Genomic DNA, 14,513 nt, shown 5'->3' with positions numbered 1-14,513 from the left:
CTTAAAGGTACAGTGTGTAGGATTTGGCTGCATCTACTGGTGTGGTTACCAAGATACCAAGTACCAATATGATACCAGTGTGATAAAAAAAATATATATATAGTTATCAGGCTTTGTAACATACATTTTCAATTTCTGGTTAAACAAGTTGATTTTTTTTCTGGTTAATAAATGATGGTATTGGATCGGTGCCTAGACTGGCGTACTCGCCGATACCTGATGCCGAATTTCGGGCAGTATCGGACGCATTCTCTCACAACTCTTACAAAAACACAAATCTTACTTTACACGTTAATGAAAACATAGTTATTAATATTATATTCCATTTCCGCTAATAAATCCCCTGAAATTGTACACGCTGTGCACAAAGTCAAATAAAAACTCAGACCAATCATGACATTAATTCAGGTCTGATAAACAAGGGATTGGCTGACTCAGCTGCTTCAGGTTTGTGTCTTTATTTTCACATATGAGAATTTATATTTTACTACTCAGCTAACACAAAACATTTAATAAACAAGTAAAAAACAAAATAGAAACCAACTAACACCTATGTTAAATTTTAAGGATCTTGTTCTATGTGCAAAAAAAATCTTCATGATGAACTTTTGTTTTTATCTCACGTCATACTGCATGTATCTCTGTGACATCACATTTATCATTCCCAAATCCAAGTTAAGAGTCTCTGCTGCTTCTCCATCCATCCAGCTGTACCTACTCCGTGCGTAATGGACGAAAAAGAGACAACAGAAGGTGAATGAAGATGCTTTTCATTCGAGGAGCCAAACAGAATCAACCAGGATGGGAGTAGCATCATTTGCGCTCTCTGTGATCATGAAAGCCGTCTGAATCCTTTCCTATCCACGCACTGAGGCGTCGAAGGCTCAGGAGCGTTTGATCTGACAGAAAGGCCTGAGCTCCTTTCTGCTCTCATTCCATGGAGAGCTGCACACTGTCCGTCTGGCCCTGCTGCTGGTCAAATTTCCTGGCTGAAATACAAGACAGAAGAACATTTTAATTTACCCAAAATGTCAACATAAAATACAGGTTGCCTAATTCTGATCAGATCATCAAGACTAAAACATCATATACATTTGTCAGTTATGAGGGGTTTACATTAAAAAAAATATGTTGAAAACATTATTTAATTATTACAGTACATCCCTTTTCTATAGATAGATAGATAGATAGATAGTAACTTTATTGATCCCGAGGGAAATTCAAGTTTCCAGCATCACACTTCCATAGTGCAAAACATGTTAGTAAAAAGGCAGTAAAAAAGTTAGCAGTGCAAAGTACAAAAAAAATTACCAGATATAAAAATACAAGGAGATGAAGAAAACTGTTAAAACTGAATATAGTACAGGGAAACAGCTGTGATACACAACTATTAAAAAGTGAATATAGTGCAGAAGAGACTGTTACAAATGAGTATAGTGCAGGTTAACTCCAGTAGCTTAGTCTATAGCCCTGATCCAGGCTGTTCGTTGTTGTTGTTGTTGTTGTTGTGTGCAGATGCTCACCCAGAGAGTACATCTCCAGCTGCTGCCGCAGGCGGACCTTCTGCAGGCTGTCATAGAAGTTGGGCTCCGGGGTGCTGCCGGCGGTGGGAGGCAGAGTGAAGATCCGCATGATCTTCCTCTTGTTTCTAAGTTAGAGGTGAACAGAAAGACAGACAGAGATAATGCACAGTAAATTGACATTACATTAAAATACATTACGTTTAGGGGATTATATGAATGCCGAATTAACCAGGAGACCCAGCAAATTATTAGCATTACTAAAGTACTGCCACATGATGTGCGCTTATTTCCCTGCGACCAAGGAAACATTAAAATGTGAACATGTCCAGTGGAGTCTGGCGTGAGTTTGAATATTGTGAGAAAGGACGCGGAGGGAGACTCTCTGACTGAACCAGACTCCTTGTGTTGTAGCTCTACTACTAGTATAAGCCGAGTGATACAGTGAGGAGTTAAATGCAAAGTGCAGACTGTGCTTACTTTCTGGCGTACATGAGCAGGCCGAAGCTGACCAGGATCACCAGCAGGTACACATTGGTGGCCTCGTTCCAGGCTTCATGCACCGAGTAGTCGATGGACTCCGGCTCGTTACCCAGGACACCGTGACCGCCCATTGAAACACGACAGGCTTTAGTGAATATGTGAAAGAGAAGTTATATCATATCCGCTTTAGCTCTCGTTCACTCTCAAACAGGGATGTAGGATGTACTGCAACTCAACAACAGAACGGTGTAAACACGACGACGTCACATCCGCTGTCTTCGTCTGTTCTGTTTCCGGGGAGCCAACCAGGAACATGCTGCCCCCTACAGGCCACATGGTGAACTGCAGACACATGCACAGTTACAACATGCGGGGTTGCAGAAGCAGCCCACACGACTGCTTCGTATTTAAAGGTCCCATATCATGCTCATTTTCAGGTTCATACTTGTATTTTGTGTTTCTACTAGAACATGTTTACATGCTTTAATGTTTAAAAAAAACTTTATTTTTCTCATACTGTCAGCTTGGATATACCTGTATTTACCCTCTATCGGAAACGCTTCGTTTTAGTACATTTAAATGGAATTGCAACAGAATTGCGTTGCTAGGCAACAGCCTGGGTCCATGTTTACTTCCTGTCAGCTGCCATCACAAATGGGCAGAAATCCTGACAGCTTGTTTCAAATGCAGTTTCTGAATACGGGCTGTGTGTATTTCCCTGTGGATTAAACGTTTCAATACTTTCATAGTATTTATATAGAACTTAAACCTGCTTTATAAAAGCCATGAAAATGTCACTTTTTACAATACGGGACCTTTCATTTTAAAAGAATAGCAGCTAAGAATTTAGCATTCGCAGTTGAAAACACTTGAAATAATAAAATGGAACACTGTCTCTGCTTAGGATCTTGATTTAAAGGTCTCATATCGTGCTCATTTTCAGGTTCATACTTGTATTTTGTGTTTCTATTAGAACATGTTTACATGCTGTAATGTTCAAAACACCTTTATTTTCTTCATACTGTAAGCCTGAATATGCCTGTATTCACCCTCTGTCTGAAACGCTCCGTTTTAGTACATTTTGACGGAATTGCAACAGAATTGCGTTGCTAGGCAACAGCTTGGGTCCATGTTTACATCCGGTCAGCTGATGACATTCACATAGACTGCAACAGGAAATAAACTGGGACACATTTAGAATGTTTACGTGTAAAACTGTGTAAAGAGTCTAAATATCGTATATTCGTGACATCACAAATGGGCAGAAATCCTGAGTTTGTTTCAAATGCAGAGTTTCTGAATACGGGCTGTGTGTATTTCCCTGTGGATTGAGTGTTTCGATACTTCCACAGTATTTATATAGTACTTAAGCCTGCTTTATAATATAAAAAACATGAAAATCTCACTTTTATATAATATTTCCGCTTCTGTTATTCGAGGCTTGATTACAGCCTGTAACGTTGTGGCCTTATTTTGTAAATGTGATAAAATGTGTGTGCGCCCACACTTGAAGAAAACGCCACCATAGACGACAACAATAGGATGCAACAAAGTAAGTTTATTTCACAAGTTTACAGTCGATCGTAACCATTGAGCGGACTGCACACGGTCCTGCCTGAAGCATCAACGTGGCATCTCTGGTATTCCATATATTTCAGCCAGTGATAACACAAGGGACAACTGCAGGCAACACTGCTCCATAGTGGTTGGTTAGGAACTAATACATGTAATACCACTGTTATTATTGTAGCTCATGGTTAAAATCTTCAACAGGTGTGAAATAATTCTGAGGGAAAAACAAAAAGTTCAGTTAACACTCAAACTTTTTTTTTTAAACCATATTTAATCAGTTCGTTCATTATCAGAAATTACATGGTACCTTATATACACAAATACCTTTGTTGCATCACACTGGCTTATTTTAATTTTTTTTTTCAAAATTATCTTATTTTTCAAAATAGAGTTTTACTAATTCATAACTACAGAATACATAAAGCTGCATTTAACATAATTGCTGCAATTAATATACATGAGACAGAGACAAGAGCCAAAGCTCAGTACACAAAGTATTAGAAATGACAGCCGATAGCTGCAGTGGTTCATCACGTTACAGCTGAGAAGCTGCGGGAAAGTGTTTCTTACACGGTAGACAGGGAGAAAAAAACAAAAACAATATCTCTGGTTGCAAATATGAAAACGGCATGGTAGGTAGCTATGACTCCACAAAATGATGAGGTGCTTTTTCAACACTTTGTTGCAAATTTTCAATCTTTTAACTTAAACTTAATGGCTCAACGTTAGATGCACATGCTTAAGAAACCAGCTCAAGTTCAGCACCAAAACCAAACCAGCCATACAGTACGTGGACAGACACAATATGATCTGTAAAAACTTCTTATAAAGACTTTAGCGATGCTCGAATGCTTGAAAGTTATCATGGTGGTCAAATCATTTAAAAGAAAAAAAAACGTACACAGAAGTAAATGATGGAGAAGATCTGTGATTATTGAAGTCAAAATATACAGTAGGAGTGCTGGCAGAGAAACAAAGAGACGATGAAACTCAAGTACTTGTGACAAAACAGTTAAATGCTTCAAAATAAGACTCAAAATATAGCGAAGAACCAGTGGCAATGGACAGCATTTAAGCTACGATAACCAATTAGTTCACTACCTTATAACATATATAAGTATATACACATAGAGGGGGAAAAAAACTTTAAATCAAACCTTTATCACCAAGGAAAACCTGAAAGCAAGCGGTAAATATGCTGTTATTTATCATTTATTTACAACACATATGCTATTTTTTAAACAGGTGTATGCAAATAATGAAGCGACTTTGTTAGTTATTGGACCACACGGAGGGGACTCGGTGTGGGTGACGGTTTTTTAAACATGCAGATTCAGTGCTCCCTCTAAGCCTTCAGAGTGAAAAGGGACCGCGACACTCAGCGGGTAGAAAGACAGACCAGCTCACTTCCTTTCACTTCCACATCAGGAACCTCTTAATCTCACATGTATTAGTCGGCTTTGGAGGATGGCTTTTCAGGAGTATCAATGACTTCCCCCCCTGAAATTACACTTCATTCACCATGTAGAGAAATTGCTTATCAATGCAATGTTTTAATCTTAATACTGTTCCCCCAGTCAGATCTCTATATTCGTGCTGTAACGTCACCTTCAGCAGTTTAAACCAGAGCTGCAGATGAACAGAGTTTGGCCAGTGAAGATATAGCCCTGTAGAGCATGAATGTAAAATACAACCACCTTGCATATAGACCCCTTTTCTGTTAGTAAACATGATGGAGGTGTAGGCGGCTGGCTAGTTAGCTAGCTAGCTTGTCGGGAGACTGACAACTAACTATTAGCAACGTTTTCTCTCCATCTCTGAAAGGATTTGACAATATTGTAGCTCGCTAGAGCCTCAAATCACAGTCTGTCATCTCAAATGTATGTGATGTGATATCTCGATTGTGCCACCCGAGAATACAGCGAGATGATATTTTCCAAGTGTAACTTTAGCCCACTGCCGGTGTTTGCTTCCGGTCTTTCCGTTGTTTTGCCTCCAGCTAACAACGTGATGTAATCATGACGTCGACACAAAAAGGGTCTATAGTTCCCCCTGGGGATGTTATGAAGAAATAAACACCTGATTTTCATCTGCATAATATGGCCAAACTCTGCTCCTCTTGCCTGATCTGTCCTTCTGCCAGTGGTGGCTGTATTAGTAGCAGTGGATGTATGCTGTTACAGCATCTAGAAGCAATCCTCTTGTTAACTGTATTAAGCTGAAATAACAGTATATTTGTGTGTATCTGCGAGTGTCTAGGTTGTTGCGGCGTTGGAACTGTCTATAAGCAGGCCGGACTGAGGTCAGCGTCTAATCAAAGCATTAGCGGTATTTTAGCATTATTCCTATAGCTAGTGTAGTGATTGTAGCGGCTGTCGGTTTTAGCACTAGCGGTATTGCACTAGTTTAGCAAGCGATATGTCAGAGGCTACTACAAGCTATTGCTGCCTATCAGACATTACACAAAGCCAAATGCATGCAGTGATGTGGAGTAGCGTGGTCTATGAGCTCTATGGCGGTGGCTGCGTAGTGGGGGAACAGGCGTAGAGGGAGCACTGATTGATTCACTGGTGTCACATCAGTATGTCCAGGTCGTCGCTGTGGTCGTCCTCCTCCGTCACTCGCAGCGCCAGCACCTCCTCGTTCAGAAACAGTCCGCTCAGACGCTCCTTGCGGGCCTGTCGCTGCTCTTTCAGCTGCCGCTTCCGGAGGGCTTTCTGCTGGAGCTTGCGCTGCTTGGAACGTTTCTGAAAGATGGCGTGGCGAGAGAGAGAGGTTAGAGATGATGCCAAGGTGAGGATCAAAGTGTTGATGTGATCAACTAGTCTCACGTGCTCTGTGAAATAATTCAACAACAAATTTAACCAGAGTAAGATCAAAAAATAGTAGGGTCCAGAGGCAAATATACACCTTGGGTATACTTTCCTGTGTTCCAGTGATCAAAATGGAAAAGTCAAGAACAATAACAACATCTTCAGGAAACTAGAGAATAGGCTCGTTCAGGATGAGCCAGGTCTGCGCAGAATCGATCACCGGCAATCGCCGCCAAATGCATGCCGGTTAGATTTGTGTCCGACCTGCACTGACGTCATGCACACGTGGGAAACAACAACCTCGCGAGATCGAGGCGGCCGCAGTTTTTAAGAGCCAGGTGCCGCAGGTGCTCTAGCGACTGCAAGACCCCAGGAAACACCTGCCTGTTGCCTGATCAAAGAGCTGATTGGCTTAGTTTTGACAACAAACACCACGTGTTGTAGACAACCCTAACTTTCTGTATAATTGTAATATTTAAAACTAGATTGTAGGATATTAGTCTCATGTTGTGCAATGAAGGTTTCATCTGTTAACAAACATATCTTGTGTGGTTGATAATAATATTAATGAAGGTTATTTATAAGCACTTATCAAAACGAGTGCTCTTTACAATGTGCTGTACAAGGCGGACATAAAAAGAATAAAGGATAGAATACAATGCCAGATACACGCACATTTCCACATATATTTGTAAACAAATATAAATAAATCTGAATGTGGTCTGAAAACTACAACAAACCACTACAAGTAGTCTACAGATCGGATCTAACAGGGTGTGTCTTTTCCTGTGACTTCCTGTAAATTCGATGAAGGCCACCGGAAACAGCTGGAAACTGTCCGACATGTCACCTGCTGCTGCCGCCTGATCTCGGCTACTTTCCAGGTGAAGAGCAGTTCATGTCGAACGAGCCTATTGTCTCCATTTTCACATGCACATGTTCATGTTTCTTACTTTAGAGTCTCGTATACGTTCTGCAGCACTGGAAAGGTTGCCATCACTGTGAGCTCTGCTAATGTTGGCCACGCTGCCTCCACTACAGGCTGATGCTGGACCACCTGGAACACAAGGAAATGTCAACAGTATTACAACCAAGAAGATTTCAAAATAACTGAAACTGAGCTGAAAATTTAACTTAATGTTACAATTTCTTATTATTTCACTAATAAAAGTGCCTTTCTGTCGCAGTTCAATCACAACAACTGAGCTGACATGGCCCCGTCGCTGCAGGATCCTCCGGTGGTGGCACCATTACTGCTACTTAACTTGTTAACCGGCCAGCTAACATCTTACCTGCTACAGAGTTGGAGTTTGTGGAGCCAGTGGAGGAGCTATTGGAGCTGATGATGCTGGCGTTGCTGCTGCTGGCTGCGCTGACCCCGCCGGTGCTGGCGCTGCTGTGGCTGCTCCTCTTCCAGCCCTCTCTGGTGCTGCTGGCCCGCTGCCTGGGGCTGTGCTCTCTGATGTAGTTACGCACCTGATGACATCACAAAGGTAATAGTTGACATGCAATTTTAACTTACATTTAACTAATTAACAAGTGGAACAGCTCATGCTATAATCACATACATTTTAAACTATGTGGCTTTAAATAACCAAAATGCATTTATATTTATGCTTCATTTGCATTTAATATATTAATTAGACTGTCATGTCCATGGAAAACTTTTCACAGGAAATGATATTACTTTGCAGACTTACTGAATCCCCAAAGGATGGCAAGAATGCAGCCAATTAAAATCTCTTTTCTTATATCGACTTTTTGACAGGCTGCTCACACTTTGGTTTAGAGTGTGAGATCTTGTGTGAGATCATGTGTGAATGAAAATCTGCTTTGTTGACTGGTTTACATGACTTGTATGGTGGTGTATGTTGGTGTGTTTCAGGGTCACTGCTCACCTGCTTCAGCTTCTCGTCTGTGAGACAGTTGAGCTCTATGATGAACTCGCTGTCGGTGGGAGAGATTTGAGCGCAGGGGTCTATGATCTTGATGATGTCCAGCTGCTCTCTCAGGCCCATCTCTGTGCTGACCTTCCGACTCAGGTACTCAATGTACTCCACCTGGAAGCAGAAACACAGACACATGTAGTTTTCAGGTTTGTTCCTTGCGTAACGGGGTGTTTTTGACTGCTGGAGTAATTAAAGAAAACCACCCATGGATGAAATTGGCTGCTTTATAATAGGGCTGGGACGATTCAGCTATCTCCAGATTTGATACTATCACTATACTTGGGTGCTGATTCGATATGTGTTGCGATTTTTAAGTAGTGTGATTCTACAAGTATTGCAATTTGATTATGATTAACTGCATTAATTCATTTTTGTTAACTTTTTTAACAATAGACCATGAGAAAAAGTTGAATCATACACTTCTAGGGACTTTTACTTTGGAAAATATCTAAATTAAAACAGTAAAATGTTTTGATTTTCGGCATGTATACATGTACAAATATATCAGTCATTGTCAGGAATTATTTATAAAAAAAAATTCAGCAACCAAAAAATAAAAAATAAAGACATTTCCTTCACAAATTAGTGGTATTTGATTCTTAATGTATAAGGGACGTGTAATGTTTTATTCTTCTGGTGAATATAATCCATCAATCTTATTTCCATATATGTATTTGTATATACAGTTCCCTTTGTTAACACCTTATTTTGAAAATCGGATGAAGTCACACGTGTATACTTCAGCTCCGTTCTCTTTATACATCCATGATCAGCTCCATCGGGGCCGTTAGAATGCATTTAACATAAATGTCAGTATATGGGTGCTCTACAGTTGTAGCGTCGGCTGATTTGACCACGGAGATGCGAGTGACGGCCGGCTTGACCGCACGTTACCTGTCCATGACAGAGTTAGCATGCAGCTTTAGCAATCATGTCTAAATCTGCTTTTCCTGGCAATGTGTAAAACCCAAAGTGTTTCATTACTTTACTGTATGTGTAGTGTTTACCACTCTGGATTAAAAAATGTGAGGGTGCAGGTCGTATTTATGCAGACCTTCTGCCGTTTTCTGCTTTGTTGTTTTGGCTCACTGCGGTTTGTTTTGGTTGCGGATACAGAATGGATATGACATCACGTTACTCTGACTACAACAATAAAGGCGGTAACTTCCTTCTACCTCCGCATAAACTCAAATGAAGCAAATATATCGATTCTGACATTGAAAAAATCAATTTCAAAATGGTTAAAAGAAAATCTGGATCAGCAATCTTGTCAGTTAACTGTTCATTCTGAGCACTCTGATAGCAGAGAGGCTGCTAACTTAAAAACACCGTAATACAGAAAGATGTGTTGGCTCTGTTTACTTGTTCGTCGTTGGTCATGGCACTCCATGGTAACTCATCCAGGTTGCGATGAGGGTGGGGCTTGGGCTTCCTCTTGGAAAACAGACAGGGTGAACTCGGCACGCTCGGGATGATGTCAGAAAGGACATCGCTGCCGCTGGCGATATCACTTCCTGGCAACTGCAATGACAGAAGTAAGACCGGTAAATAATGAGGAGCAGAGAAAACACTAGAGGAGGACAGATTATTTGGAATGGACAAGCTATCCTGCTAATCACTGTAACACCCACAACCTCTGATGCAACTAGGTTCTCATGACTTCTGTCCTAAAGCGCCTGAATGAAAGTCAGCCGTGTTTGCAACCAACCTGCCACTCAAACTCGCTGTCGGACCAATCCCAGTAGGTGCTGATGGAGGAGGAGACATCACTGCAAACGCTGCCCTCTGGAAACAGGTCCAGAGATGTTAGTTCTTGGTCGTCCAGAAGGGAATAGCAGTCGTCCTGATCCCCCACAGACACAGAGGAGAAGAGCTCTTCGCTGCACTCTGAGCTGGCAACACTGGTCCCACAGGAAGTGAGGTTCCACCTGGGGAGAACAGTGAGTGAACATCAGAGTACATTCTATGAGCCCTAGGTTTCTTCAAATTAGGAGAATAAAATGCTGCTCTTTTACATTTTCTAATGGCAGCAACTTTCAGTGCCAGTGCCATGTGACAATATAGTTAAACACTGTTACTCTTTCATAGTGGCAAGAGGTATGGATCATTTGATAAGCAACTGCAAAACATGTGTTACTACTGGCCTTGTGCTCTAGATTTGGATGTGAGACAACGCAATCATAGAAATGCGGTGTGAAATACATCAATACTAGTGCACTGCCACAGTTGTAAACAACCTTTTCTGGCACTGTCAACCAGAACATGTGCAACTTGACAAGCCCATTAACATTTGTCAATAGCAGTGTAGTGAATGCCACCAACAACAGCTGCAATGGCACATCTTGCAGCAGTTGGTGGTAGGTCCAACTGTTGTCCCTTAGGACAAACTTTTCCATACCAAGGCCACCCAAATAGCATTAGCTTATGACCGGGCCCCCTTTTTTGCAAAATGTTTTTAAAAACCCAATTGACAATACTACAGCAAATGTTCAAAAAATAAATAAATAAAATAAAACCTATGAATAACTTGCCTTACTTTTATTAATGCAATAATAATTACATTTATATTTCAACATTCCATTAGATTCAATATTTCTGTTTTCCATTATAAGCATTGTTTGTCAGTTTATTTTAACAACATTTAACAACATTGTGTGTGTTTGTGTCTGCTCGTCAGGTCTTTTCCCTTTCAAAAACGTGTCCACTTTTGTGAGTTAGAACTAAATTTAGCTAGATGCTAGCAACTAAGCTAGCTGGAAAAATTTCAGGAGCAGCAAAATAATAATAATAATAATAATAAAATAGTATTTTTTAAAATATATATATATATATATATATATATATATATATACATTTTTAGCATTTTTCCTTATCTTCCCTGACGGCAGCCCCCACTATGAAAATCACTGCCATAGGATACTACGGTGGATATTAGGGGTGTCGCAATATACCGGTATTAATAATAACCATGATATTTAAAAATGAAATATTGATATCATGTTAATAATATACATATGATAATATAGGGTAAATAATCACCTCTTAAATCATTTTATATATACAGTTATGGTTATAGACTTTCTCCACCTCCCTACACTTTGAGTGTTATTAATTTGCCAAACAAGAGACATAATGCACAATAAACAAAGTTAGAGATGAATTTCACCGATTTATTTTAAAATTTTCTATAAATATCGCAATAAGATCGTTATTAAAATTCCTCGTGTATACCCCTTACACCTGGCAATAAACACCTTTCTCTTTCTGATTCTGATTCTGATTCTGATTCTGATTCTGATTGTGAATTCTTTTGGCCACGATAATCGTGTAATGAAAATCTGATATCATGACAGCCCTAATGGATATCTTAAATAAATTTCCAAAACAATTATGACGATTTTTTATTTACAAATAAACTTTGAAAATACATTCTGCCAGTCAGTCTACCTCACAGACAGCTGACACACACATGTGAACACAAACACAGTCTCTGGTCTCTACTTGCCTGTTACTGTGGAAGCGATGTAGAGGATCTGTTCTGTGACAAGACGAGAGTTGACAGCCAAAGTCACTGACGTCCAGGGTTCCCACATCACTGAGGTTGGCCCTTTGGGAGAGGAGAGGGAAAGGCTCCTCCGGGGCTAAAAACTTCTCATACAGAGAGTCTGACATGGCTAGATGTAACTGCTACAAAAACGGAGACAAAATAAGACAAATACATCAATAACAGGGCACTTTTTAATAGAGCTATGGTGTCAATATTTACCACCAAATTAAAAAACACATCTGACACACTCTCAAAAAAAAGCTTTACAAAAGGTAGAATGTATCGATTGCAAAGATATTGTAATTAGATTGCACTGGAAAGATAAAGGCAAAATAGAAACAATCTTTGCAATTTTTATTAATGATTAATTATATATTTAATTTAGGCATTCTTTTTCCATTGCTTACACTCATATGCGGATATTTATCAATAGGAAAATAGGTACTAATGTGCAGATTACTGTATTTTTAAGTGATATTGTACCTTCTGTTCTGTGGGGTGGAAGTGAATATTTCCTACATAACTTAGTTGCTTAACATTTGGGGTAAATTTCACATTCAAATGTAATGTTATGCTTTTAACGTTTTGTTAACTTTCTCCAGCTGTATGGCCCATACAGTATGACACCTTCATTTACAGACATGATGAACGAAAAAGCTATGACGACTTTAAATATTTAAGAAGGATTTCATTAAATTTTAACTGTAATGAATGTTTTAAAAGTCATACTTGTACAAAGTGTACACTGTTTGTACGTCTTTGTTGTAAACAGGGTCTGAAATTAACATTTTTCCTCACCTGCCACTGTGGCAGGTCACTGAACATTTCTATCGGCCACTCGTTTTTTTTGTCTGCCACTTCTGAAATCTAGGTAGAGCGCTTTAAAATTGTAAACACTGAGTCAGTGGTACCAGACTGTAGAATCATGGAATATATCATGTAACCTTAATCCAATACTATATTTGTTAACACTTAATTTTACAGGTCCGCAAATTTCATGGTAATGAGGTGATAAATAGCAAATTACCTATTTGAAATTTCTATGGAATTACTGCCAAATTACCCCAATATTTACCTCAATTTATCAAAAATGACTTTATTATAAACATAATTTAATAATTATATGCTAAAATAGTATATAATTGTTAAATAGGGCCTATAGGTTCTGCTCTTCATCGGAGGTGGAAAACCATAACTAATAGAAGACACTTCTGATCAGGCACAAATCTCACCATTGAGTGACTTATTGTCTAAACTAATTTCATTCCCTGGTTGTAAATAAAGGCAGTTGAAAAAAGACAGTCCTACAAAAACTTCGTACACAAAGCAAAACTTTCTTTCATCCAAATACTAGCAAGTAGTAACACTGTTTGTAGATAGATAGATAGATAGTAACGTTATTGATCCTGAGGGAAATTCAAGTTTCCAGCATCACATGTCCATAGTGCAAAACATGTTAGTAAGAAGGAAGTAAAAAAAGTTAGTAGTGCAAAGTACAAAAAAATATACCAGATATAAAAATACAAGGAGATGAAGAAAACTGTTAAAACTGAATATAGTGCAGGGTAACAGCTGTGATACACAACTATTAAAAAATGAATTTAGTGCAGAAGAGACTGTTGAAAATGAGTACAGTTATATTGTACGTCTTTGTTGTAAATAAAGGCAGTTGAATAAAGACAGTCCTACAACATTTCGTGCACAAAGTAAAACTTTCTTTCATCCAAATATTATCAAGCAGTAACATTAATAGCTACTTGAGTTAATGTACATTGTGGGGGCTTTGCTGGTAACATTAGTGACGTTAGAGGGTAAAACTAGTTAATATACCAACTGATCATGTTTATTTAACCTACTAAGGATGTTAAAGAAGCTGCTCATATTAATTGTTGACACTAGATGTCATCCACGTGAAGCATCCAACTCCCATCGTTGTTATTCTTAACAACAAACTGAGATGCTAGACTGTAAACAGACCCTTTAAGAGGCTAAATGATAATCCAGCTGTAAAGAATGTGTCTGTATTAGTGTGGATACACTTTAAGGCTGGTTATATAAAGCTTTTAGTGTTGGTGTTATGTAAAGACGAGCAGCCTGTTATTGGAACACAACACACGCTAGCACCGTTAGCTAACTAGCTAGCTGCTAGCTAATCCTCCAGATGCCCACGGAGCGTTTCCACCGCCACTAAACATCACCGAACTCACCCTTTACGCACAATAACACACCCGGGCGGTTTATAAACCTGGAGAAGTTGTAATTAATAAGCTATCTGCGATAAAACACCAACCTTTTTGTCGTTCACAGATTGATCATTTCTGCCACCTCCATTTGCAAAATCCTTTCTCTACTGCCGATGATCCGCGCTGTCACCGCGAGACCTCCGGGAGCGAGCGCAGCGTCATGTGACGCGGAGGCGGAAGCTGTGGTGAAACTACAATGTTCTGAAGATGGACTACAAAAGGCGCTTCTTCCACCTGTACTACCAGGTTGTTGTTGCCCCAAACTGCATTTCATTATCATAAAGTTGGCATGTCTGTAAAGAGGAGACTCGTGGGTACCCATAGAACACATTTTCATTCACATATCTTGAGGTCAGAGGTCAAGGGACCCCTTTGAAAATGTCCAT

The 14,513-nt window shown here is 39.5% G+C and overlaps 2 protein-coding genes across 3 annotated transcripts; both read right to left on the bottom strand.

The window, feature by feature from the left end:
* Positions 1 to 397: 397 nt before the first annotated feature.
* smim19 (small integral membrane protein 19) lies at positions 398 to 2,278 on the bottom strand. The gene is made up of 3 exons (XM_074647900.1): positions 2,001 to 2,278; positions 1,524 to 1,648; positions 398 to 989 (listed from the first exon to the last, which is right to left on the bottom strand). The coding sequence occupies exons 1-3, from the start codon at positions 2,132 to 2,134 to the stop codon at positions 931 to 933; spliced, it is 318 nt and encodes a 105-aa protein (XP_074504001.1). The 5' UTR covers positions 2,135 to 2,278; the 3' UTR covers positions 398 to 930.
* A 1,263-nt stretch (positions 2,279 to 3,541) lies between these two features.
* On the bottom strand, positions 3,542 to 14,310 carry fam199x (family with sequence similarity 199, X-linked). Of its 2 annotated transcripts, none has more exons than XM_074647895.1 (8): positions 14,175 to 14,310; positions 11,843 to 12,024; positions 10,046 to 10,265; positions 9,700 to 9,858; positions 8,287 to 8,448; positions 7,681 to 7,864; positions 7,342 to 7,445; positions 3,542 to 6,322 (listed from the first exon to the last, which is right to left on the bottom strand). In XM_074647895.1, the coding sequence occupies exons 2-8, from the start codon at positions 12,007 to 12,009 to the stop codon at positions 6,149 to 6,151; spliced, it is 1,170 nt and encodes a 389-aa protein (XP_074503996.1). In that variant the 5' UTR covers positions 12,010 to 12,024; positions 14,175 to 14,310; the 3' UTR covers positions 3,542 to 6,148. The 2 variants fall into 2 exon arrangements, with proteins under 2 accessions (XP_074503996.1, XP_074503997.1); XM_074647896.1 differs by having other exon boundaries at positions 11,843 to 12,021; positions 14,175 to 14,278.
* Between the last annotated feature and the right edge of the window lie 203 nt (positions 14,311 to 14,513).

This window comes from Sebastes fasciatus, chromosome 10, assembly GCF_043250625.1.
Source record: "Sebastes fasciatus isolate fSebFas1 chromosome 10, fSebFas1.pri, whole genome shotgun sequence".
NCBI classification, from domain to species: Eukaryota; Metazoa; Chordata; class Actinopteri; order Perciformes; family Sebastidae; genus Sebastes; species Sebastes fasciatus.
This window is presented reverse-complemented; position numbering and strand designations above follow the sequence as displayed.

Bases quoted from the DNA above. Each gene is read 5' to 3' on its own strand.
- fam199x (XM_074647895.1), bottom strand. From the start codon at position 12,009: ATGTCAGACTCTCTGTATGAGAAGTTTTTAGCCCCGGAGGAGCCTTTC. The intron at 8,449-9,699 runs GTAAACAGAGCC...TTCTGCTTCCAG, and splicing joins CCATGACCAACGACGAACAA to GTGGAGTACATTGAGTACCT. The intron at 7,865-8,286 runs GTGAGCAGTGAC...TGATGTCATCAG, and splicing joins CAGACGAGAAGCTGAAGCAG to GTGCGTAACTACATCAGAGA.
- smim19 (XM_074647900.1), bottom strand. From the start codon at position 2,134: ATGGGCGGTCACGGTGTCCTGGGTAACGAGCCGGAGTCCATCGACTAC. The intron at 1,649-2,000 runs GTAAGCACAGTC...CCTCTAACTTAG, and splicing joins CTGCTCATGTACGCCAGAAA to AAACAAGAGGAAGATCATGC. The intron at 990-1,523 runs GTGAGCATCTGC...CTTGTATTTCAG, and splicing joins GCTGGAGATGTACTCTCTGG to CCAGGAAATTTGACCAGCAG.